Source organism: Carassius auratus, chromosome 49 (assembly GCF_003368295.1).
Source record: "Carassius auratus strain Wakin chromosome 49, ASM336829v1, whole genome shotgun sequence".
Lineage (NCBI taxonomy): Eukaryota > Metazoa > Chordata > Actinopteri > Cypriniformes > Cyprinidae > Carassius > Carassius auratus.
The window spans coordinates 16,091,346-16,115,063 of record NC_039291.1 but is presented as its reverse complement, the minus strand read 5'-3'; the positions used below and the strand labels follow the sequence as shown (position 1 = coordinate 16,115,063).

The window sequence follows — 23,718 nt, the reverse complement described above, 5'->3', positions numbered from 1 at the left end:
ACCTCTGCAGTAAAACTCAAAGGCCACAAGAAAGTCAGCAGAGAGGACTGGTTATCTGCGGCTCGGTAGAAGAGGACCTCGCAGGGACTGACGCTTTATATGGATCTGGGGAGGCTTCTGTGGTCTTTTAACAGTCCTCAAATCCTAAAAGAGGAGGTTTTTTGACCCAGTTTGGGGTTATCTGGGGACTTTATTTCTTCTACTAAAGTTAGGAGCTTGTTTTAAAGAGTTACACCACAGAATAATTCTTAAAAATCTAAAAAAGTGCGAAGTCCTGTGTTTGTTAGACTGGAGTGTTAAACTTTATAGCAGCGTGCAGAATTACACAAGCTGATGCTGACTGAACATAAAAGACATTTGTACGTAAACTTTAGTTTTCTTTGAATGGTCTCATAAACAGCAAGTTGCATATTTCTAAGAACTAATCAGGAACAGAAGAAGAGGAGTAAAAGGACAGAAGGGAGAATCTAAAGTCTATTTAGTTTATTTAGATTTGATTGTATTGAGGGTGGCCTAACATGACATTCATCATAGTTTCTACTGTACATGCATCTGAGGAAGATTTAACAGAGTTTAAGACTTAAAATCTTGGAAGTGTTCAACATCAAAAAGATGAAGGTCAGAAATAAAATCTCAGAGGTTTGTTTGAGAAACTAGCTCAAAATCTGAACAAAGTCTGATTTTTAAAGGTACTTTTCAGCTGAAATTAGCTTTACCTGCTTTTAAGTTAAAACTGGTTATAAATCTAACAATCATAAATAACTGACATCATGAATAATTATTATACTATATAAGAAAAACACCCTTAATCTGGGAAGTTTATGGATAGAATCTACTGTTATTATACTGTTGACTCTTGCTTAGGGTTAGGGTTAGGGTTAGGGTTGTTAACCTAAAACAGTGTAAAAAAAAACAACAACAGAACACAGTCACATTATGGAGTGTACATCTATGACACAAATTATCTATCCATAATGTTGTTTAAAACATCAAAAGCCTTGAGCTTATGATGTATTGTCTGTGGGTTATTTAGACTGTAAGAACATACATGACATTCTGCACATAGAGAATAAACGAGTGCTTGAACCGTTCCCAATGAAAACCAGGTCACTCCGCATCATCTAACCAAGCCATTCCAGCTTGTGCTAGCAGAACTAATATTTAGATTCATTTGTCAGCCCAGTGGAAAATGTGTTGACAGATTCGTTTTTTTTACCAATCGAGTGCATATGAAATCTACAGGATTGGACAGCAGGCTGGACACTCAGAGCTGAACAAACACCAGCGTTACGTCATAACTCCTGAACGTGTAGTTCAGCTGAAGCTCACACAGAAAACAGACGGCGCTCAGCAGCTCTAGGTAAAACACTTTAGCTGAAATGGGTTTGGCCGAGGATGTAGCCGTGAATGAAGATTACAAGATGAGCATGAGCCATTAATGCTTTCAGAGCTCAATAACAGAATGCTTTTTGTTTAAACAAGATGTCTATGCTCTGACCCCTCGATGGCCATCCAACTGCTCTCATCCACTTGAGCACTGAGAGGCCGATTCATTTCATCTAAAAGCATCATTTATAATTCAAGGTATGTCTAAGTATACATCTATTCATGGACTCCAGACAAGAGTCCAGGTTTGGAGCGTGCATGGCGCTGAATCAGCTGGCATCAGAGGTTTACTCTGTCAGTCAGACTGATTAATGACTGCGCTGATGAAGTCTCAGAGTCAAACACGCTCCACAAACTCACTTCAGTGTCAACCGCAGCTGAATTTACTGCTCAGATATATTCCTCACTAATTACTAGAACTGTCCCATTTAGAGCATTCCTTTATGTGATTAATTATTATGTGGTGATGTAATCAGCCATCATAGGGTTAATTCCTAAATATGGCGTTCCGTGAGTATAAAAAGAGACTCGACAGGCATCTAAGGGCGTGCTATTCCGGTTCCGGTAAGTGACGTCATAATGGGGCACCGGTTTAGAAAAAAAATACGTGGAGTGAAAGCTTATCATGGCGAACCGTTTTATTAGCACGTTCTTGAGTGCACTGCGCGGTGTGAGATATCTATCGCCGTGGTACAAGGCGTGGAAGTGTTGGAGCAGGCTTAGCAGACTTACGAGGCTTTGAAGACTCTGTCGGCCCGTGCTATTTCCTGAACGTTAAACCTGATCGGCGTCTGACACTGAACAACTATGGACCGATTAGATGGTGTTTCACTTACAATGTGACGGTCTCCATCCGGTAAGATGATGTCCAAGTGGATCAAAACACGCCTCGGTGTAAAGCCTGCCAGGATTCATCAAACTCGGTACTGTGACGCTGTTCCTCGATTGGTGGACGGTGGACGGGGGGTAATCTTACAACAACGAACATCTATGGATGTCATCCCTTATGTTTGGATGTTATGAAGAGTGTTTGGGTTTTGTACTTTTTCTGTTTGTGATTTTGGGTTTATCTGCTTGTCAATAAGCAAAAGTATTATCTGTTATTGCATGTGGGAGAGCACGTCATTATCTTCTTCATCTTCACTGACTGTTTTGTTTGAAGCGTGCATCTGAAAGAACCAGTAAGGGCGATCTTTCTCTGTTTATCATGGCGACAACTAGCAAGCGTTTAGACGATGTGTGCATCCGTGTCTGCGGATATTTGGCATGCTGTCCGGGGAAGGGCTCCGAGCTCAGTTTGCCCGAACCTAAAGTATCTCCCTTCCCCCTCTATTCATAAAGTGAACTCAGAGTGAGGAGATGGGGTGGAGGAGGGATGCTGATAAACCGTGAATGGATAGAGGTAAGTCAGCGATATTTATACTATGGGATTGATTACTTGATTATGGTCCACCTGTGTCGATTAGGCTAAGTATCTGACGCGCTCCTCCCGAATCTTGTTAATAAAAACGTCATTTGTTTGGGTGAAGAGCACGCACGTGATGTCTTTGAGGAGGCAATTTGCTTGCATTGTGAGCATTTTTTCAATGGAAAAAGCTCTGCTCTCGTTCGTCTTTCTTCTGAAAGAAAAGGGGAAAAAAAGACAGCCATCTGCTTTCCGCGGTTCAGGATATGTCTGCGCTGAGGCCTGGAAGAGAATGAGCTCGTGAGAATACAGGTGGATCTGTCTTAATGGTTTAAAGAAGGACTTTCCCTTTCACGCTCTGGGGTAAAAAAAAGAAAAAAAAAAAGAAAGAAGGGAGGTGGATGAGAGAGAGCCGTGGGAGGATGATGTTATATCTTTAACACTTTCTGATACTGAGGTTAGTGCTCTGCTGGGTTTTTACCCAGGAAAAGCAGGAGATATTTGAGGATGGTGAAAAAGCTGAGGCCGAGCCTTCTCAATTCTCCTGCCCTGCGTATGTAGAGCTGTTGGAGGTTATTGAGCGAAAATTACCTTTTGACCATAGCCCTCCAGCTCAGGTGAGCCTTTTATTTCTGATTGATCTCCATACAGAGATTTAAAAGAAATGAAAGATGCTGTTTTCTTCTCGCATCCATCGGTTTCAGCATTAAATGAATCTGCCGACATCGAAGTGATGCGCGAAAGTGGCTATGAGGGAATGCCCCCTGTAGAAAGAGCAATATTTTTATAAATAATTTATAAATAATTTTTATCTGTGATTTTTTTTTTTTTTTCTGCAGGGGAAACCTCCTCTCTTAATCTCTCTCCTTGCCCTTTAAGCCCCTTCAGAAAATCATCTCGCGTAAATGGCAAGGCATACGCAGTAGCAGGTCAGGCTGTGGCTTTATTACAGCACAATGCTGGTGATGCGCCGCACCACGGATCTCTCTCCGTGCTACCAAGCAGGCTGCCTCCGCCATGGGCAGGACTATGGCGGCCATGATGAAAGCGGAGAAACATCTGTGGATGAACCTGGGAGACATCGGGAGAAAAGAAAATGCTTTCTTCTCAATGCCTTCTGAGCTTTTCGGTATTTCCATTGAGACGGCAATTTGAGAAGTTCAGGGAGACGAAGGCGCACTCTGCTGCTTTCAGATCCTTAGTTCCACAAAGGTCCAGGTCTGAGCCCGAACAACATAGGGGTCCTGGCCTGTCTCGATCTGAGGATCAAAGACGGGCACAGAAGGCTAGTGCGGGCAGGGGTTAGAGGAATCGTGGGTCACGAGGAGGTAAGCAGAACCTAAGGGGTATGATCTAGACGAGGCTACGTTCTCGTCCGAATCAGTGTGATACCGAGGTATCTACTCGTTCCCTTTGGGGATTTTTAACCCTCTGGAGTCTAAAAGGTTATCAGGAAAAAATAGCCTCATAATGCGTATATGCGTTAATCGACTTCGGAGGGTTAACTTCTGCTTTTATCCTTCTCTTCCTAATTCCCCTGTAACCACCAGCTCTCCACCTGATCGAGGTTAGGTAGAAACCTCTTGCATAACAGTCTCCTATGCTGGACCTATAATGTTTTTATGGTTCTATGTTCATAGCAACCACCTGACTGATGGTCCAGACTAAAAGGAGGTGCCCCTTGAGCGGGGCTCCAGCACAGGAGGGTGGGTGAGTGAATGTAACCCCTCTCTGTATATACTTATGTGTATTTAATTGCTGGTGGTTACGTGTCTACTAATAAATTCTGTGAGTTTCCTCGCCAGCACCAGCCATCCGGCTTCATGTTCCGGTATTAGGTGGCTGAGATCACAGGTATCTGAGGGAGCCTCCTTGATCATCAGGCCTGGCACAGCACTGCAGGGAATTTCATGGATGTTTGGCCAGGTCCCCCGAGGGGTCTCCTGGCTGCTTAGGGGTGATGCCGCATCTAGCGGGAAGTGGAGGTGGCAGTTACAGAAGTCTTCTTGTATATGCTGCCTCAGGTGATGCTCCCCTCTCCCGAGGTTTGTAAAATTGAGCGTGCCTCTCCCGTGAGATTCAGCGCCTCTGCAATGCTTAGGAACCTTTAAGTACACATGCTAAACTTTGTGTACTTTCTCAAAACCACATGGTGGTCAGTGTGCACGTGAACACTTTGCGCACTTTCTAAAAATCTACAAGTGGTAAGTTTGCACGCAAGACTCTGAAATCTTGTACAATAAGGGTTACACGCTCCGCTTCGTTCCCTTTCTTGAGATGATTAGACCTTGGTTCTTTGAGCTCCATTCAGCCAGTGTATATTTGTTTATACACCTCAAGCATCGCCTCCCTCAACATGAGGGGCTATTTGGGTGATTCTCATGGTAACTTAGCAGCGCTCCCCTTTTTCCAAAAAACGGTCGCCTACGGTCGTAACTCTGAGCTCGGAGTTCTCCTTTCATATGAGACCGAGTTCTCTGTTTTTCCCCAGATCGCTCCAGTATTGTTTCCACAGATTGAGTTGATGACTCTCAATCATACTGTTTTGAGATGCACCATTCCATCTATGAGCTGCTCTATCAGAGTGCCACGAGAGCCCCTCCTTAGAACAGTATTTGAAAATCCATGCTATGGTAAGTGTGCATGTGAAGTCTTTGCACACTTTCTGAAATCCACACTGTGGTAAGTTCGCACGCTACTATTCTGCATTCTTTCTAAAATCCTATATTGTGAGGGCTTTGCGCGGTTGCTTTGTGCCCTTTCTTGAGTTGGTAAAGCCCCGTTCATCTTTGGCGCCACTCCACCTATGTATCCTCGGATACCTATCTAAACAGGGTATTGCTACTAGGATCTGTTGAGACAGTTTCTTCAGCAAGCTTATGCGAAAGCTAGCGGTAGCCCCTGTGTGACAGGCAAGACTTGGTACAAATGCTAGGTTCCTAGCCGTATTCCTTTAAAGGAATCTTTCCTGATTCCAAGCCTTCAGCTCTACCCTGGGCTGAGGCCCTAACAAGTAAGTTGGGTATGTAGCTTGGCCTTTTGGCTGTAATGGGTACTGTCACAGACAGCCGTCTAAACGTCCCAGGGGCAACTCCTATGGAAATGGTAGAGTTGGTACTTAGTGCTCGCCATGATTCTGGCCTGCACTCCCCTCAGCATGGCGGCGTGTTCCCCAAAGCGGCCCCTAGAGGATGCAGTTCGAAGTTCCCTCGAAAGGGAACTGTCTCAGATTACATATGTAACCAGTAGGGAACGAGAAACTGCATCCTCTAGCTCCCTGCCATGCTTCAGACACAAGCTTCAGTCGAAGAAGTGAATGACGTGCTCTCCCGGTGCTTATTTATAGTCGCACCGGTGGTGACGTCAGAGGCTGTCGCTGGCCAACAAGTTGGTGTTTTTTCAATGTATGCTTCAGACACGGGTCACGACGAGGTGTTCCCCAAAGCAGCCCCTAGAGGACGCAGTGTCTCGTTCCCTACTCAGGGAACTATGGTTACATACGTAACCTGAGACAGTTTTGTATTATCATTGTTGTCTGTTATCTTACTCAGCCACTACGTATCTGCGTGCTTTGTGTATCCGGACAATCTGTGTGTTCCTGGACTATTTCCGGGTGGCGTAGTCGGACTTAACCTAAAATAATAGCAGTAATGTCACATTGAAAAAAAAAAAAAGCAAACCATTAAAGATTTAATAACTCCTCAATCGTGTATTTTCCTACCATGGGATCAGGTCAAGGTTTGTTTTTATTTAATTTTTTTTATTATTTTTTTTTATTTTTTGCTCTGATCAATAAATTGTGATTTAAATTATGATTTAAATTATAAAATATTACTATAATTTCAAATAGCCATCTTCTATGTGAATCTGTGTTAAAGTGTAATGTATTTCTGTGATGCTCCGATGTATTTTCAGCATCATTCCTCCAGTCTTCAGTGTCACATGATCTTCAGAAATCAGAATAATATGATGATTTACTGTTCAAGAAACATTTCTGATTATTATCAATGTTGAACACAGTTGTGCTGCTCAATATTTCTGTGGAAACTGATAAATTAAATTTTTCAGGATTCACAGATGAACCGAAAGTTCAGAAGGAAAGCTTTTATTTGAAATAGAAACCTTTTATTTAATTATAAACGTCTTTACTGTCACTTTTGATCAGAGTATCATTGCTGAATAAAAGTATTAACTTCTTACAGCTTTTGAACAGCAGTGTACATGAGATATGTTTTGGCAAACAAGACAGAATATAAAATAAAAAGCTAAAGATGATGAATGACTTTGTCTAAATTCCACAGCTTTCCAGACAATTTCTTTAGGTTTAGTGATTAATTTTCATATACATTTCTAAATGGTGCCATGTGGAGAACATTTTTCACTTCATTTTATTTATTTATTTATTTCCGTTCTGCAGCAGTTGAAATACATGTTTCCTGTTTCCTTCACAAAACACTGATGATTTAAGGCCTCTCTGTCTAATTTGCAGATGAGGGTCATTAGTCTTGCTTAATCAAGATTGCATAACTTTACAGACAAGCAGTGGACACAGTTTGGACTCTACACATGAGCAGCTGCGTAGTTCCTGTAAACTATTAACCGCTGCAATGTTCCTTGAAACTATACCAAGGCAAATCCACTTTATTTATTATCCCAGTGGCATCTAAGTAGAGCCTCAAGACCAGATGATGGGTAACAAGCTTGGGCTCTTTGGTTAATCTAGACACTCAAAAACGGAGGCAAATCTTTATGGAATAAAAAGCAACTGTTGATGTATAGCTGCACAGAAAGCTGGCATGATTTCAATGCCCACAAACAGAAACTAGCACGCTTAACATTAACAACACCAGCTGTGAACTCCAGCTCAACAAAAGAGAGCTATTACTGCACTAGCACTTCTCTGAAAACACTTCCGATCTCCTCATTACAGACACAGGAAGAGTGTTAAGGACAATCTGTCTTTATACACTTGACCGCTGAGAGAGATAATGAGAAGGGTAAAGAGTCTGAAGTCACTGTTTTGGGTAGCATTACGCTTGCTGAGAGTTCGCTCTGGCACATTTTACAGCCTTCGCTAAAATGTTTCAGCCACCTTTGGGTAAAATAAAGCTTTCGGCAATCTCTTCATTTATTTCTTTTCAAATCTGATTTTAAAAATAGTGCCAAAATACTTTTGACAGTCATGTATGTGGTGAAGTCTTATCCTCCGTTATTAAGCAGAAATCTGAGCCAATCAGATCAGCTCTTGGCCAGTTTTCACCTGTATGATATTAGGAGATGCAGATGATTCTGCTTTATCTGCATCCAAACAGACAGAAAAACCACCGGTCTTGTGAAAAAGCTTGTTTATAAACTCTAGCAAGTTAAATGAATCAGTTTAAAAAGTTTTTTTTTTTTTTTCATTAAAAATGATACTTTCTGATATTTGAGTTTTTATTTTTAAAAGTGTATTCATTGAATTTAAATGTAATTTGAAACATTGTCATTCTTGTTTTGTGAAAAGAGCATGATGATTTTTTTTATTAAATGCTGGTCTGTGTTTAAAAAAGGATAAATGCCACAAACATAAATATACACAAATACAGATATGCATGTCACACTGTTGCCAGGTTTTCTCTGTTCTTTGATGTTTTTCCTGTTTATTAATGCTGAAAAGCTCTGTTTTTATAACGCAGAAGTGTCAGGTGGATTAACTGAACATGACAGTAGTTATACGCTTAGACTTTAACTGTAATTCATGGCCAACCTCTCCTAACGTCCATGCCTTTACTGTCGACCTATAAACATCTGTGTATTAATCACATGACATGCATTCAATCAGCCTGTGACAGTAACGATGGGTCGAATCTCAGTGTCTCGAGACATGGGCTGATGGGAAATTACTATCATACAGAACTGTGAGTGACAGTACACACGTTTATGTTTCTTTACACCGCTGGATGCAGTTAATATACTTTCTGGATTGACTGACCTTTGCTCCAGCAGCGCCGGTCGCTCCGTCATTCCCAGCGAGTCCTGGTTTTCCCTGAAAAACACAGAAACATCGGATCACAGCAGCTCAAGACAGATTATGCTCAGTAAGAAGATGGTCTGAAGCCGAACAGTACTTCTCGTGCTCTTTATTGTGTATTTATGTGCACATGCTCTAATCTCCAGTTCTGTGCACATTTCTAAATCTTAATCACAGTGAAGAATCTAACAGGAGGATTTACCATTGCATCATGTTTAAATACATTATATCTTTATATCTGCTTTTGTGTTTTAAGTAACAGAGCAGATGAAGGACTAATTGTTAGAGGACATCGCTGGACAAAGATAATTTCTGGATTATTATTTTGTGCCGTCATGTAGCAGTATATTACCATTGGACCAGGCTCTCCAGGAGGTCCTTGTTCTCCTTTTCCTCCCTTCTCTCCCTGTTTAATAAAATACATGTCAAGTTTATTTCCATCAAGCTTGTTATGACAACTAACAATTTATGAATAAGGCCTTTTCACTGCTCGTTTCTTTATATAGTACATGGTCATTTACAAATAAATAAATAAAACAGAAATAATACATTAATACATTGGATAATTTAAAAGTACATTTAAAGAGATAGTCCAGCCAAATCGTTGAAAAACCTCTCTTTATTCTGTGGAACATAGTAGAAGATATTTTGAGGAATGTTGGTAACCAAACAGTTTTTGTTTCTGCTGACTTCTTTTTTAGCAGATTTTTTATTTTGGGCTGGACTGTCCCTTTAAGAACACTTTCTCTCAGTTTGTCTTGGCTGTAATGCATCTTGACATTCGACTTGTATTATTCTAAATGCTGATTCCCATTGTATTACCAATTTTCAGAAAAGCTTGCCCATAATCTGTTTGATTTGAATTGAAATATTATTAATAAATATAATTACCTTTTTTCCTGGCAGTCCAACTGTCCCAATGTTTGATTTTGATGCTCCCTGAAACAAAAAGACAAGAAGCATGATTAAATGCACACCAAACCATAACAGGTGCATGTCAGCGCACACCAAAGCAGATTTTCCTCAAGTCTTTGTGTTTGTCTCCAGCTCTTCTTCACTTCCTCTGTCTAGTTTAAAGCAGGTTGTTCGTCTCTGGCCAGTGTGTGTTCTCTCTACACACTTCTGTCAGACGTCAGAGGGATTGGAAAGAGGAAACCGTTCTTTCAGCTCTTACCATGGGTCCTGGCGGCCCCGGTTTCCCTGGCAGCCCTTGCTCTCCTCGATCACCCTGGAAATAAAATAGACCCGATGTGACTCGCAGTAAAGGAAAGGAAAGCATCTAAGAGCTGGTAATGAGAGCATCACGCTTCACTAAAGTGAGAAGAGGCTGTGTTCCTGCCAAAGGCTTGTTTCATCTAAATTTGAGGATGAGCATCTCAAAGAATCTGATGATTATTTTGTGAGGAAGGGTGTGAAATTACTTTTAACCCTTGAAGTCCTGGATGGCCTCTCGGCCCCGCTGGACCCAGGTCGCCCTAAGTGAGAGGAGAACAAAAAACACAGAGCAATCATTTTCTTCAAGAGAGATAAAAACACATGCTTAGCAATGGGCGCTATGAAATCATAAAGTTTCCCATTTATTTTTTTCTGAAAGTTATTTTATTTCATGTCATTTTACATTTCCAGGTCTGTTATGTATTAAAAGAAGTTAGTATAATTAGTTCTCCCCTTTTTTCCCCTTTTTTAATATCAATTTCCTTTTTTATGTACCAAATTCTGTTTTCAGTTTTATTTTTTCTAGATTCCATTGTAATGGCATCTAACATATTATTATTATTATTATTATTATTATTATTTACAATAATAGGGCCCTAATCTTTATTATACATATATATATATATATATATATATATATATATATATAATTTTTTTTTTTTTTTTTTTTTTTCTGAATCAGTGTTTCTGGTAACGAGATGAAGACAATAAAACATTCATTTAATTTAGTTTTTAATCAAATTAATATTAAATAACTTTTTTGTAAAACAAGTGCTGCACAACAGAGGTTTACGGTTTAAAATTAAAACACGGAAGAAAACTGTGTGATTATTCACAGTATGACTAGTATTACATCAAGATATACATTGTACTGTACTTTAGTAATGTATTCCTGTCACAAATTGAAACTGAACTTTTATTTTGACGGGTGGCTGTGAAGACCTTTAAGTTTCTCTGTGTGAATGCTACGGTGATAGTTTTTCTCAAAAGAAATGCTGATAAAGTGACTCTCAGAGCAGTTCTGGAGATGTTCATGTGTTTATGTGTATGAACACACATGCCCTTCAGTTTGACAGTATTAAACCCAACATCTCACCTTCTCTCCAGGTATACCTGGATCTCCTGGCTCTCCTCTTGAACCTGGGAGTCCCTTTATTGAAAAAAACACAGATTTCAGAGCCGTACAGTTCACACAGATTGGCCAGAAAAGACTCGTATCCTGAATACATGGGTTTTACTCACAGGTGTACCATCTGGGCCCGGAGGTCCTTCCCCTCCTCTCTCTCCGCGCACACCCTGTTGAGATCAGACCCTGACTGTAAATATCTGACTGTGTGTATGTAAAGAGGAATGATCCGGACTGACCCTGGGTCCTGGAGGTCCTGCTGGCCCCGGCGGGCCGTGGTTGCAGTCGCACACCTCTTCAGTCTCATCGGTGGGCTCACGATCCAGAGGACACTAGAAACAACGACATAAACTGCTTTCACTTACATTCTTTCCAATGACAGTGAATTCACGAGAGTAAGAGTCAAACGTTAACTCACCCGTTCATCATCCTGCAGGACAACAAGCAGAATAAGAAGAGTTAGTTTGTCTGATCTGTCTGCAGATTGGAGATTCAATCGAGTCTTTGAGCTTGCAGTCGCTCGTAAACACTGATCAGGGGCATTGCTTCTGTAGTTTTGTATTTTTGCATTATGCATTTATTTAATACAGAGTCTTGAACCACATCAGCCAAATTAGAGATGAATCAAAACATTACAGCAATTTATTCAAGAAAAAAGTGTGTGTTTGTGTGTGTGTGTGCATGCGTGGGAGTGTGTGTGTGAGTGTGTGCGTGTGCATGCGCGTGCGTGAGTGTGTGTGCGTGTGTGTCTGTGTGCGTGTGTGTGTGTGTGTGTGTGTGTGCGTGTGTGTGGGAGTGTGTGTGTCTAATTTGCCATCACATTTTTCCAGATATTTAACAGATTGTTCAGTTTTCAATAGGGATTTGTTGGTCAGAAGCCGCCTTGTGTTCTGTTCTCTCACCACAGAGTAGATCTCACATGCCGTCTCTCTCTCGCTTTGCTGGGGGTCGCAGTAAAGCCTCAGTTTCTGGATTTCTGTCTGTGGAGGTCAAAGAGAAACTAAGAAAAGCAGCCCAACCACAGCCGTTGAGAAATGACTCTGGCTGCAGCTATATCCAGTGTTCAGGTACACTACAGGAAGCTACTTACAGGAAGTGTGGCGTCAGAGCCAGAGCGTTTGGAGATCTGAGTCTTCCCGTTGATGAAGATGGGAACCACAGTCTCCAGAGCCTCATCCTGGATCTGCTGGTCATCCAGAAAACAGGAGACACGTCTGGGTCTAACCAGAACCTTCAGCTGGTGCCAGCCTCCATCGAAAAGAGCCTGCAGGACATTTCAGACTCTGAGAAATGGGTCTGTGCTGATTAAAGATGCACCGAGAAGATAAATAACGTCTAAAGGTGTGTACAAAAAAAATATTTCCATGAACGTAAATGTCACAGGAGTCTGACAATTTTCCAAAACAAGCGGTTCTACATGAATGAGGGGCCGTGATGGAGGAAAATGGCTCTTGGCAAGACACAATTGAGCAAGAAAAACAGCTCACAGAACTACTGTTGGCATTAAGAGCAAAAGAAGACATGGAACAGGTACAGGATGATAATTGCTGGAACAGGGATGGTGAAAACATTTCTGAGAATGTGTACTAAGTGAATAAGTGAGGAGCATTAGTGGAAAAAGTGACATGGGATTTTGAAAAGGAAATTGCTTTTACTGAACAAATACAGCCAAGTCCCAGATCTGAAAGGAGCTGTCATAAAGCAGCTTATTTCTACATTCTGCTGTCTAAACGGACAACTTCTGTTTAAATAGATCTGTTATATTAGTGTAAGGACGATTCATGACAAATGCTCCACTCAGTCGACAAGTTGCTGGTAGATTTCACTCACCTCAATGTCTTGTGCATCAAAAGCAACTCTCTGTTCCTCGTTAACTGTGTCTGTGGAAGTGAAGATGACAGATTTGTCCAGTCCGTTGAGTGTGACAGCCGCCTGGATCTGTCCGTCTTTAGACAGGACCCTCCACAGGTCCAGCTTTTCCCTTCTTGAAGACCCTCTCAGCCTCAGAGTCGACACAAACACATAGGAGGGAGGAAGACCTTCGGGAAAAATCTCCCTTTAAAACACATTTAAAACAGATGAATACATTTTCACAATAAAAAAACATACATTTATGGGAGCTCTAGAAAGTGATTCAAAAGATGCAGAATCACAGATAATTGCATTATTAAACATATGTTAAATATTTATGATTAGATTAAAACCAGCCTGGTGTTTTCAGTGATGTCGGTGCTCTTGTCCAGCAGATACGCTGTCTCCGACACTAATGAGCCCTGGATCTTCTTGGCTTTCTGATGGATCTTCATGCCCAATATCAGCTCAAAGCCTTTCTCATCACGGGAAGCCACAGGAATACGAGTGGGGCAAACCGATTCTGCATGAGAACACATTCAACATGGATGCTATTTCAAAAACATTACCACACACATTGCATCTTAAGCTTTCAGAACCAGCATTTATAAAAAATAAAATAATGCTGTCTCACATTTATTTCAATCCATATTTCATGTGGCCTCACTAAATGTGATAATCCACCCAATTCATAGGAATGGTTAAAAGCTTATTTCGAAGCAAAAAGTGCCAAAATAATCCAAGGGACTGAACATGAAAGTTCTTCAAACTGACCTACTTTCTTCTGTGGATTGCAAAATAAGATATTTTGAAAATTGTTTGACCTGGTCTTTTCCATTCAATTAAAGTATAAAGTGTAAGTATGAAGAGATGTCCTGCTCCAAAAGAAAAGCACCAAGAAAGTAGTCCATATGTCTGCTATGCTATAGTCAAAGTCCTCTGTAGCCAAACAATAAGCTTGCTCACAGGAAAACTTTCTTTTTTTTTTTACTTTTTCAAAAGCTTTTTCTACTTGTGTAGAGAAACTACACGCCTGCTACTAGTGTCAACTCTCTGTCCAAACCAGAGCTGCCAGCTTCTTTATGGTTAACATTGGGCAAAGCCACATCTGGTTCCTGTTACCACTCCCCTTCAGTTCCTCCCTGCCATGGCATCATGCCGCTGGTTTGGCCCACGAGCTTTGTGGCTTTCCCTGTCACTGGGCATGAATGGACTGTGGTGTTTTGGTGGTTCACTGATAGAACTGCACGCCCAGGAGTGGACTGGTAATGCCAAAACCTAGTTTTAATGTGGTAAATGTTTATGGGTAGGCTCACACGCATGCAAATCTCACCCTCACACAGCTTCTGTTCCATAGCATCACGGATACGGTCGATATTGGTGTAGTCCTCCGCATACAGCACGTATTCACCCTCTGGCTTGTTGGCGATGGTCACTAGCTCTGATGTGGTGATCTCCGTCCCGACACCCACCGCAAACACTTTAATCCCTTGTGCTCGCGCATCAATGCTAGCATCCATAACATCGTCCTGCGACTTTCCATCAGTCACCACTACAGCAATGCGGTTCTTCACGTCACTTCGTTGCGAAGATGCAAAGACGTGGTCCACGGCAAACTTGATGGCACGGCCCGTCTGCGTGTTGCCACCTAAATAGCTGATGTCCTCAATGGCTTTAATGAGATCTCGAGTGGTCTTGTGGAGACCGAGAGGGATCTCCAACCTGGGGGTGTCGCTGTATTGTACTACACCCACCTGTGAGTAGTGTGAACTCACGTCGAAGCCACTGGTGACATTGACTAGCCAGAGCTTGGCTGTCTCAAAGTCGTCACTTCCCACACTCCAGGAGCCATCCATGATGTAGACCAGGTCATTCACAGCAGTGCTGCAGCCTGCAAGATGAGGACAAGAATTGTCACGTTTCACTTTATCTGTTTACTATTTTTCATAGATTTATTTTACTAAGCTCATTGAAATGCATTAATGGATTGGATTCTCTGTGAAGAATACATGCATTCTACCCTGCCGAAGTATCTCTCTTTTGGAGCATCATTTACAGTTTTGGACCAAATATGGAGTCTTTGCTCAAATATGATGCTTTAAAATGCTGCCTATTTTGGCACCTCACAAGGTTTCGAAAACCTTAAAGTCATCATGAAACCGGAATTGCAATCCACTCTCCTCTATTGTGGCTTATATTTGAAACGGCTTCTCAAACGAGGAAAAAAATGAACGTTTTGCGAAATACATGCTGCTGGAGAGAAGGGAATATTGCCCAGTCATTGTGAAGGTGGGATATGTTTTTAATAAAGATTACGAGGGCACATTAATAAAAAAATTATTATATGCATAGAAACATTTTTTGATAATAATTTAACATTCTATTTCAAAATATGAACTGGCTATTTCTTAGTTCTTAATACATCAGATGCATCGCTCAAAGGGTTAATAAACTGTCAATACCCGCTCGAATGTCATGGTCCTCTGCGGCGCGTGAGTACACCAATAAGAGCAGTGCCGGAAAGCTCTTCAGAATCCACGACATTCCCAACCAAACTTCCAGTCCTTTCCCTAAAATGTCAATCTTCAGAGTCCTGTTAAATGAAGAGATTAAAATGTGTTTGTTTTGGATACTATCTATAATTATTCTAAACAGTTCAGAATCAGTTTGCTCACATAATTACTCAAAGATGGCTGTTTCATTTGATTATACCTCTGATGTTACACACTCACTTAAGCTAATCAGATCAGCGCACAGTTGTTCACAGGGGATGCGTTCTCAGAAACAATCAAGTATCACTTCTGAGATTAAGCATTTACTACAGAATAATGGAAAGGCATATTGCGTTCTGTCATTGGGCCGCGTTTGACCCATGTTCTGAAAAACCAACATAACCATGTTTCTTAAATAAAGATTTATGCAGACATTATGATCCCAAAAAAGAAGCAATATCTTGAAAATAATCATCATCAGATAATTGGATGATTATCTTGCATCATATAGACTTGAATATGAGCTCTTTCGACTCTATACACTAAGAGACCACCAAGTTACCAGAACTTGTGCAATTATCTAGCAATGCTAGCGTCTTGCTGGTCACAGTTCTACCAGACAAAAACATACAAAACTATACCTTTAACAGCTTGTCACTGAGACAGTAGAGACAAGTTTCTATCTTATCTACACCTAAAATGTGCATATGAGTACCTGGAGTATTACTATGAACCGTTAAGGGGTAAATACGGTACATAATTGTCCCTTTAAAAGTACTCTCAAAGTGAAAAGATGTTGTATCTCTGAAGTTACAGCTTGAGCAAAACTCATATTTTCTGCAAAAATATTCACATTTAACCTAAAACTCCACCCAGAATTTTACATTCCTCCATAAACTTCTCAGCCAGACACACCCTAAATAATATGCATAAATTTATATAAATAAAACAACATGCGTCAGGCTGTTTTGCTAGGATTTCATTGGCCAAGCGTCAGGCCCTCTATAACTTTACAGACTACGACAATTCCCTTTTATTCAACCATATAAAAGTCTCCTTGGTAAGAGGGACATTTTGCTTGGCACCAAATGACATGTGGTCTTATTTTCTCGCTATGCTTCAGTGAAATCTACAAGCTCTCATTTAGCATAAAACACTGCCCAACAGACCACAGACAGCAGCGAAGAAAATAACAGCGTAAGCTAAAAAACACAACATGGAAATAAACATGGCATGTGGCCGTGTACTGGATTACGAGACAATCCCGACATTACACACAAACCTATACTTACAGAAAACACTTTATGCAGTTCCTCATTCATCAATGCCTAAAAATGCTGTAAATCATGTTTATTAAGCAGTGCAAAAAGTACCATAGTGTAAAGAGTACAACATGTTGGATTAGATGTAATTGCATGTCAAACAGCCATTCTTTAAAAACACACATTGCACAAAGTGTTCATCTACTTTACAAGGGTTATTCTGAGGAAAAGCACGCTTGACCGAGGCAAAGGCATTGTCCAGGGCAAACACAACACAAGGAATCGCTCCCTATAGTAGAGCACTGTCCCATAAAACCATAATGAAATGTTAGAGACATTGACACTAGGCGTTGAGCACATCTGAAAGGCCATGGGAACATTTTGTTTGACTGTGGCTTCGACTGCGATATCCATGATAACATGCTAAACACCAGACATTCAAAGACACTTCATGAGTATGTGAGGAATGCTAATGCAAAGCTGTTACTCGATTGAAGATTAAATAGAGAAGAACCCAGCTGAAGTTGGTGTACTGCGTTAAACTTACACCCAGGAGTCAGGAATCTCAAATCCCTTGTAAATTACTCATCACTTTCAACAAGTTCATGGGGTCTGACTATTAAATGTGTTTAGGGGCACTAGTGTTCAGTCCATCCATTACAAAACCCACAAAACAGCTACCAGATTCAGATTTGAATTAGTCTGAACTGATTTCCTGCAAACAGCGTCAGTGGGCTGAACAGAACATCACTAGATAACTGATTGGATAAAGAGCGTGTGGTGTGGTCCCTTCATCAGTCAGGACCTTGTGATTGTGCCACAGATTGGGAAGGCCTGGTGTTTTCCTCCTCCAGATGTGCTGCGGTATATCACAGCCTTTCATGTTGTTCAGTGTGGAAGAGTCTACAAGATTGCTTCAATAACAGAGATGCAACAAGGGTGTATGCTAGGACTTTCTTAACAGTCCAGTCCCAAACCTATTCGGGGTTTTTCGCTCTATTTATACCTTTAGTTGGGATATCTAGAGATGCACATCTATTCTTATACAATAAATAATGACAGGACTGTGAACTACCATTGCCTAATATGTTACCTGTGTTAATTTTTTATGTATATTCCTGTTTTACATTATTCAAATTTATGTTCTTTTTTATGGGAAGCACTTGAGACTAAGCTAATACTTCAGTAAAACAAAACTGAGAACATCTGGGTCTTGAAAGAGCAATGAAATCCTCCGTGCTGTCCTCTGTTGAAGTGTGATCAGATGGATCTTCAGTATGAAAGTGAGTGCTACACGGCCATCAGGCAGCTCCTGATCAATAAAGAGACGGACAGAAGCTGTCACACACACAGTCTGTGTCTCTCTTATATTTATGTTCTGTGTGACTGAGCCAGTCCTGATCCAGCTAAGAAGCTATGTTCTACTCTACCGAGCATGGCCTGGGACATTTTTAGTTAGCAATAAACAAACCGCTTGACCACAAACTCACCGACCCCAGGGATTACCACAAACATATGAACTCAGACGCTTGCATGCGTCCCTGTCTGGCATCTAAAGACAACATCCCGGGAGATATTCTCCCACAGCCATCTCAAAAGACTGTCAGAAGTCCCTTAAAGCAGGCCATTTAAGTCAGGAACAAACACAACATATAGGAGGGAAGTTACACAAGTACATCACTATAACATGTAGACTTACATTACCTTCTCTCTTCATAAACAGCAATGCACCAGCAATCACTGAAGCTTATAAAGTCCATTTTTAATAGAACAAAAGGTGTTGACCATGCAGATTCTTCTAATTCAGCAGCAGCGTGCATATATGAATAATAGCGTTTCTGCTCTGTGTCTCAGCTGGTTGCACAGTGACAAGACATGCACAAAAAATGCAGGAATATAAAGCCTAGGCTTCAGTCAGAAGAGGTATTTTAACTCAGAATATACAACAAAAGGAACTAAAATAAGTGGAGCTATGTTAAATTACAGATGTAGTCTCTGCACTCTTCGTAAGTACAGGTTTGCTCTCTCCATAAGAACCCACTGCTCTCTCTGCTCTCTCACTTTACAAAACCTGTGCACTGCTCCGCTCTCTTATTACTGGAACGCACTGTTGAATGCACGGTAATAGTAATGATGAGAATAATCACAATAACTATAACACTAAGACAAGAGAGCAATACTTTGTTGAGATCACCTGTCCTATAGAGGGCGTCATCTGTGTGCTAGCAAATATTAGAAAATGCTTTAAAAATCAAGAAAAATATACCTTCATAATAAGTGGATTTCAAATAAAGGCCTGTAATTATTAATTAGTATAGATTTACATCTATTTAGATTAGGGTATGTAAGATGACAAAAACAGATTAAACAGTGATCAAAAGTCTTTGCACTTTAAATTAATATTAATAAAAAAAGGGTTTCTGACTAAATGTTAAATAAATGATTAGCTTTAACCAACACAGAGATAAAAAAAATGTATGCACGATTAATTAATGCTGGATCTTACCTCCTCTTTTAAAATTGCCTCCAGAAAAGTGAGTGGCTTGATTTGGAAAGATGACTTGATAAATGATTGCATGACTCTGAGTCTCCACTGGAGGAGCCATAGTGTCACTCACTGCTTATACAGCCAGACCCGATGACGTCAGAGGGACACGCCCCCTGATCACCCCGAGCCAAAAACATCCTTTCATGACTCTCTTGTACTGCTATTATTGTTCCAGTGTGCCCAAATGCACACGCCTTGTATTTTGCAGTTAAATTGCATTTTAATATAATTATGAGTAGAAAAATACACTAAACTGTACAGTACTGTAGTGTTCAATGAATAATGCAGGATAAACAGATCTGAATTAAGATTATTGTACAGCATCAATGAACCTGAGAGCTTACAGCAGAACGAGAAAGGGAAATGTTGTTAGTGTTTTTGACAGCTTCCACACCCTTCTGCTTTCACGATCCACCACAAATCCCACATGAACCTATTTGTGATCAAATCTGCCACTACAGAGATCAGTCTGTGCCATTTGACTGAGGATAGTAACAGGATCCTGACAGAACTGAGTTTATTACTCATATATAGATTTAAACTCTAATTAAAATGCCCTGCTAATCAAAATGAGGCATCTTCAGGAAGTGATAAACCTACGTCTCTTTATCTCAGAATGAGCAGCAGTGCCCCAGGACCATGTCTATGGTCAGGACCACACATTTGGGCTGATGTGAAAGCCCCTGCAGTGCTGACGCTGCTCTACTGCCATCTGCAGACATGACCGTGATCTGCTCCACGTGTTCATGATGCATTAGCAGTCTACTCTACAAATGAATGCTAATGCAGTGAAAAGATAACGGCCACTTAATCATCATTTAATCATCATATTTACAGAATATTTCATTAATCTTTCCTGTCTCATTGATAATTAACAGACTATTTGCACAACCACTTATGCATTCTATCTAGTACAGTTGGTGAGTTTAGCACACTTAGGCCCAAACCATGCACTCTTCAATGGCTTTTTGTAGCATAGACAGTGGAGTAGTGAACATTCCCGGATGGTGCACATTAATTACCATTAGAAGGTTGGACACTTCAGGACACTGATTATGAATGACAAAATAACCTTATATAATTCATCCACCTCATGGTTGAGTGCATAAGTACATAGTGTACATAAATGCACAGTGCACTGCGTTATTTGGGACGCAGCTGTTCCTCGTGAGAAAGCAGATTATTGCTATGTTTTAAGGCTGGCAGATTTTTGTTAATCAAATTCTCTGTGTTAACATGAATTATCTTCAACATGCTGAAATGTTCCTATAAATATATTTCCCTCCCAAATGTGCGTTCTGAATAATAATCTATATTTCCCCACTGCTGAAGTCCAGCGCTTGTCTTCTCATTAAGAGCTTCTCATTTTTCCTCTACCGGTCATATACCTGTTTTAAATTAATTTGACTGAAAAACACCCTTTTATTAGTCAAAGTGCATCATTTGTATTAACCTTTGTATAACCACAATTTTACTTCAAATACCATGGTTAAACTGTGGATAGTGTAGTATAACCCGGGTTAATTTGTGTTTACTATGGTTTAACTACAATTTTGGAGTTTTATTTGTAGTAAATAAAAGACTTTCTGGTCTCTGTAAAAGAGAGTCAATCCCATGTTAGAATACCCAACAATAACAGCAAAAAAAAAAAAAAAAAAAAAAAAAAAATATATATATATATATATATATATATATATATATATATATATATATGATATTATTTCATTATTATTATTTTATTTTTTTTGCAAACATTTGCAACTGATTTTTATCACTTAATTACAAGCACCACAAATTAAAATTATAGGGACTACTTAACAGACATCTAGAAGTTGATTTTAAAATGCAAGCAAAAAAAATAAAGCTATGTAAACACTTGCATTTTTACAGTACTGAGTGTGTCCCATCAGGTAATGAAAGTTCTACACACACTTGTGGTCTTCATCCTCACTTGAACACTTGAGCCAAATACAGGAAATATGTCACAGAAGTAGTGAAGACTGCAAGTGTGGGTTAGCCTGAGCTAACTTGATCACGGTGCACTAGGAGGGCGTGGCTTCAGCAAACAGACACCTTAGCTCCACCCCCACCCCGCCCCTTTGACCATTTTCGGTTACGCCAGCTCCTCATCTGAAGACTATGTGGTGTGTGTTGGAGCAGGATTGGAAGAAAACTCTCCAGGAACTGAGTTTGACAGCCCTGCATTACAGCACACTGAAAATACACAGAACCGGTAATATCTGAGCTGTATTCCTTCAAAACAGAAGAGTGTCCCAAGGGAGTAAAACAAATAAAAAATAAAGTAAGCTTGGGTGAGTAAACCATACGAAACAACATGCTTTGAGACATGCGTTCAAACACATATAAAACAAGTTAAACTAATGAATTAATCCTATCATGGTTAATATACAGAAGGCAAATTCTCCTGCACAGATGATTAATGATGCTCATAATGACAGCCAGCAGGGGGCGATGCTGTAGGTCAAAGTTCATTTACCTTTCAATGTACATTTTTGTACTTAGAATGAAACAATGACAGAATTGTTTTGTTTTGGAATATACAAACACAGATATCTCATATAATCATAAACATCTCTGACTGTGCTCAGCTGAAAGGTTTGTAGTATGTACTTGAAGAGCAAGGCAAGTATTTTCTGTCACAAAGTTTAGTGCACTGAAGGAAATCTGTTTGAAAGGTTGTTTTCATATAAGTTTGATTTGTGGCATTTTCTGATTTGTTCTTGGAAGTTAAAAGCCCTGCATGTGTTTCTCTCTGTACTAAATCCAGGTCTGAGCTGAAGAAGTGTGTTTCAGCGTCTCCATGAAGAGAATCGAGCTGTGACGCAGAAGGCTGATGATGGAGACTCTTCTGTGGACGTGTGCTGACTCTGACATTAGTCTGATTATCTGTGCTTCAGATGCCATTAGTGTGCTGAGGAAGGAGAGGGTTAATTATGCATTAAGTGGGAAAGACAGTGATGTTTTTCTAATGATGTGTGGATCACGTAGGCTGATATTAATCATGTTTGAAACTTTTTTTAGTTTAAATGCACTATTCAGGATCCAGAAGTTTTGAGAACTGAATTTCCTGAAGGTTCCTATTCCTGTTAACCCTTGTGCGCTCCTCATTTGAGAGTCTCACTCATGTCTTCACGGTCAAAAGTGACCGGACACCAGAAATGTAACTTTTTTTTCCTTCAGTAAAATCAATATAATTTTGTTCAATAATATTTTTTTCTCTTTTCTCTTGCATTTTGAGAGAACTTCATGGTACTCATTAATATTTATGCAATATTTATGATTTTTTTTTTTTTCTTTTTTCAATTAATGCAGTATTTCAGTTTGAGATAGAGACTAGGCCTTTAAAATCCACATTTTCATGGCAGAATAGCACCTCCTGGTGAGAGCAAAAAAAATTAATTAAAACCTGTAATGTCATGGTGTAACCACTAGATGCCTGTACAGGACTCTATGAATTTCCTACATGTTTTTATACATAGTTGTTTACTTTTATTAGGTTGCGGATTTAAATGTATATTAAGACATTCTCAAAAACTACTTTTTGGTCAAGGTTTATATATATATATATATGTATTTTTTTTTAAATGTTGATTTGAAGTGTAATTTATGTATTTATTTATTTTTTGCATTATTATAACTACATTCACACCTGAACACAGAAAGCTCTTTGTAACACAAAACATTAAAATTCTATAAAAATGTAACACAATCTGATTTTAACCTCTCCTTTCAGTCTTCAGAGTTGGTGTGTTTGCACTGTAGATGTTTTAGAGTCTCACCCCGTGTGCAATTTATTTCTGCATTTTGGGGGATTTGTAGATTGTACACATAAAAATGTTCTGTGTTTTTTCTTTTTTCCCACTTCCTATTTATTTATTGTCTGTCATTTCTGACCAAAGACCTTAGCTTTTTAAAATCATGCCTTCAATTTTTTTGTGTGTTCACATACCAGGTGCCATAAAAGCCATCAAGCTTCGTACCACTCTGGTGAAGCTACAATTAAACAAATTTTAAATGTAAAATTCTCAGTTCAGATATGACCGAAGACCACACAAGGGTCAAGAGATGAATTTGCATGAGTTTTCCAGTTGTTTACTGGAAAAGGATATTTATTTATTTTTTTTTATTTATTTTTTTACTTACAAAATATTTTAGAACTTAGCTTAACTGAAAAAAAAAATATATATATATATATATATATATATATTTATTATGAAAACGCCCAATTTTTTTTAGCTTATTTCACTTAATTCTAATTATTTTAAATCAGGTAAAGTCATATGAATGACAACTATAAACACATACAGCAGTGGTTCCCAGACCTGTCCTGCTCATTCTGTGTGTGTCTTATCTAACACAGCTGACTCCACTCATCAGCTCGTGAGAACTAAACTGGGTGTGT

At 39.7% G+C, this 23,718-nt stretch overlaps 1 protein-coding gene across 1 annotated transcript in view; it reads right to left on the bottom strand.

The window, feature by feature from the left end:
- The window catches only part of LOC113066357 (collagen alpha-1(XXI) chain-like), a 39,092-nt gene extending 23,517 nt beyond the window's left edge, over nucleotides 1-15,575 (bottom strand). Inside the window, exons 1-15 of the mRNA XM_026238276.1 lie at nucleotides 15,456-15,575; nucleotides 14,327-14,884; nucleotides 13,351-13,516; nucleotides 12,973-13,198; nucleotides 12,233-12,406; nucleotides 12,045-12,122; nucleotides 11,561-11,572; nucleotides 11,382-11,474; nucleotides 11,259-11,312; nucleotides 11,113-11,166; nucleotides 10,223-10,276; nucleotides 9,976-10,029; nucleotides 9,693-9,740; nucleotides 9,154-9,207; nucleotides 8,763-8,816 (exon numbers count right to left, since the gene is read on the bottom strand). Of these exons, the coding sequence (XP_026094061.1) occupies nucleotides 8,763-8,816; nucleotides 9,154-9,207; nucleotides 9,693-9,740; nucleotides 9,976-10,029; nucleotides 10,223-10,276; nucleotides 11,113-11,166; nucleotides 11,259-11,312; nucleotides 11,382-11,474; nucleotides 11,561-11,572; nucleotides 12,045-12,122; nucleotides 12,233-12,406; nucleotides 12,973-13,198; nucleotides 13,351-13,516; nucleotides 14,327-14,884; nucleotides 15,456-15,537 (1,761 nt within the window). The 5' untranslated portion in view covers nucleotides 15,538-15,575. The remainder of the gene's footprint in view (nucleotides 1-8,762; nucleotides 8,817-9,153; nucleotides 9,208-9,692; nucleotides 9,741-9,975; nucleotides 10,030-10,222; nucleotides 10,277-11,112; nucleotides 11,167-11,258; nucleotides 11,313-11,381; nucleotides 11,475-11,560; nucleotides 11,573-12,044; nucleotides 12,123-12,232; nucleotides 12,407-12,972; nucleotides 13,199-13,350; nucleotides 13,517-14,326; nucleotides 14,885-15,455) is intronic.
- Between the last annotated feature and the right edge of the window lie 8,143 nt (nucleotides 15,576-23,718).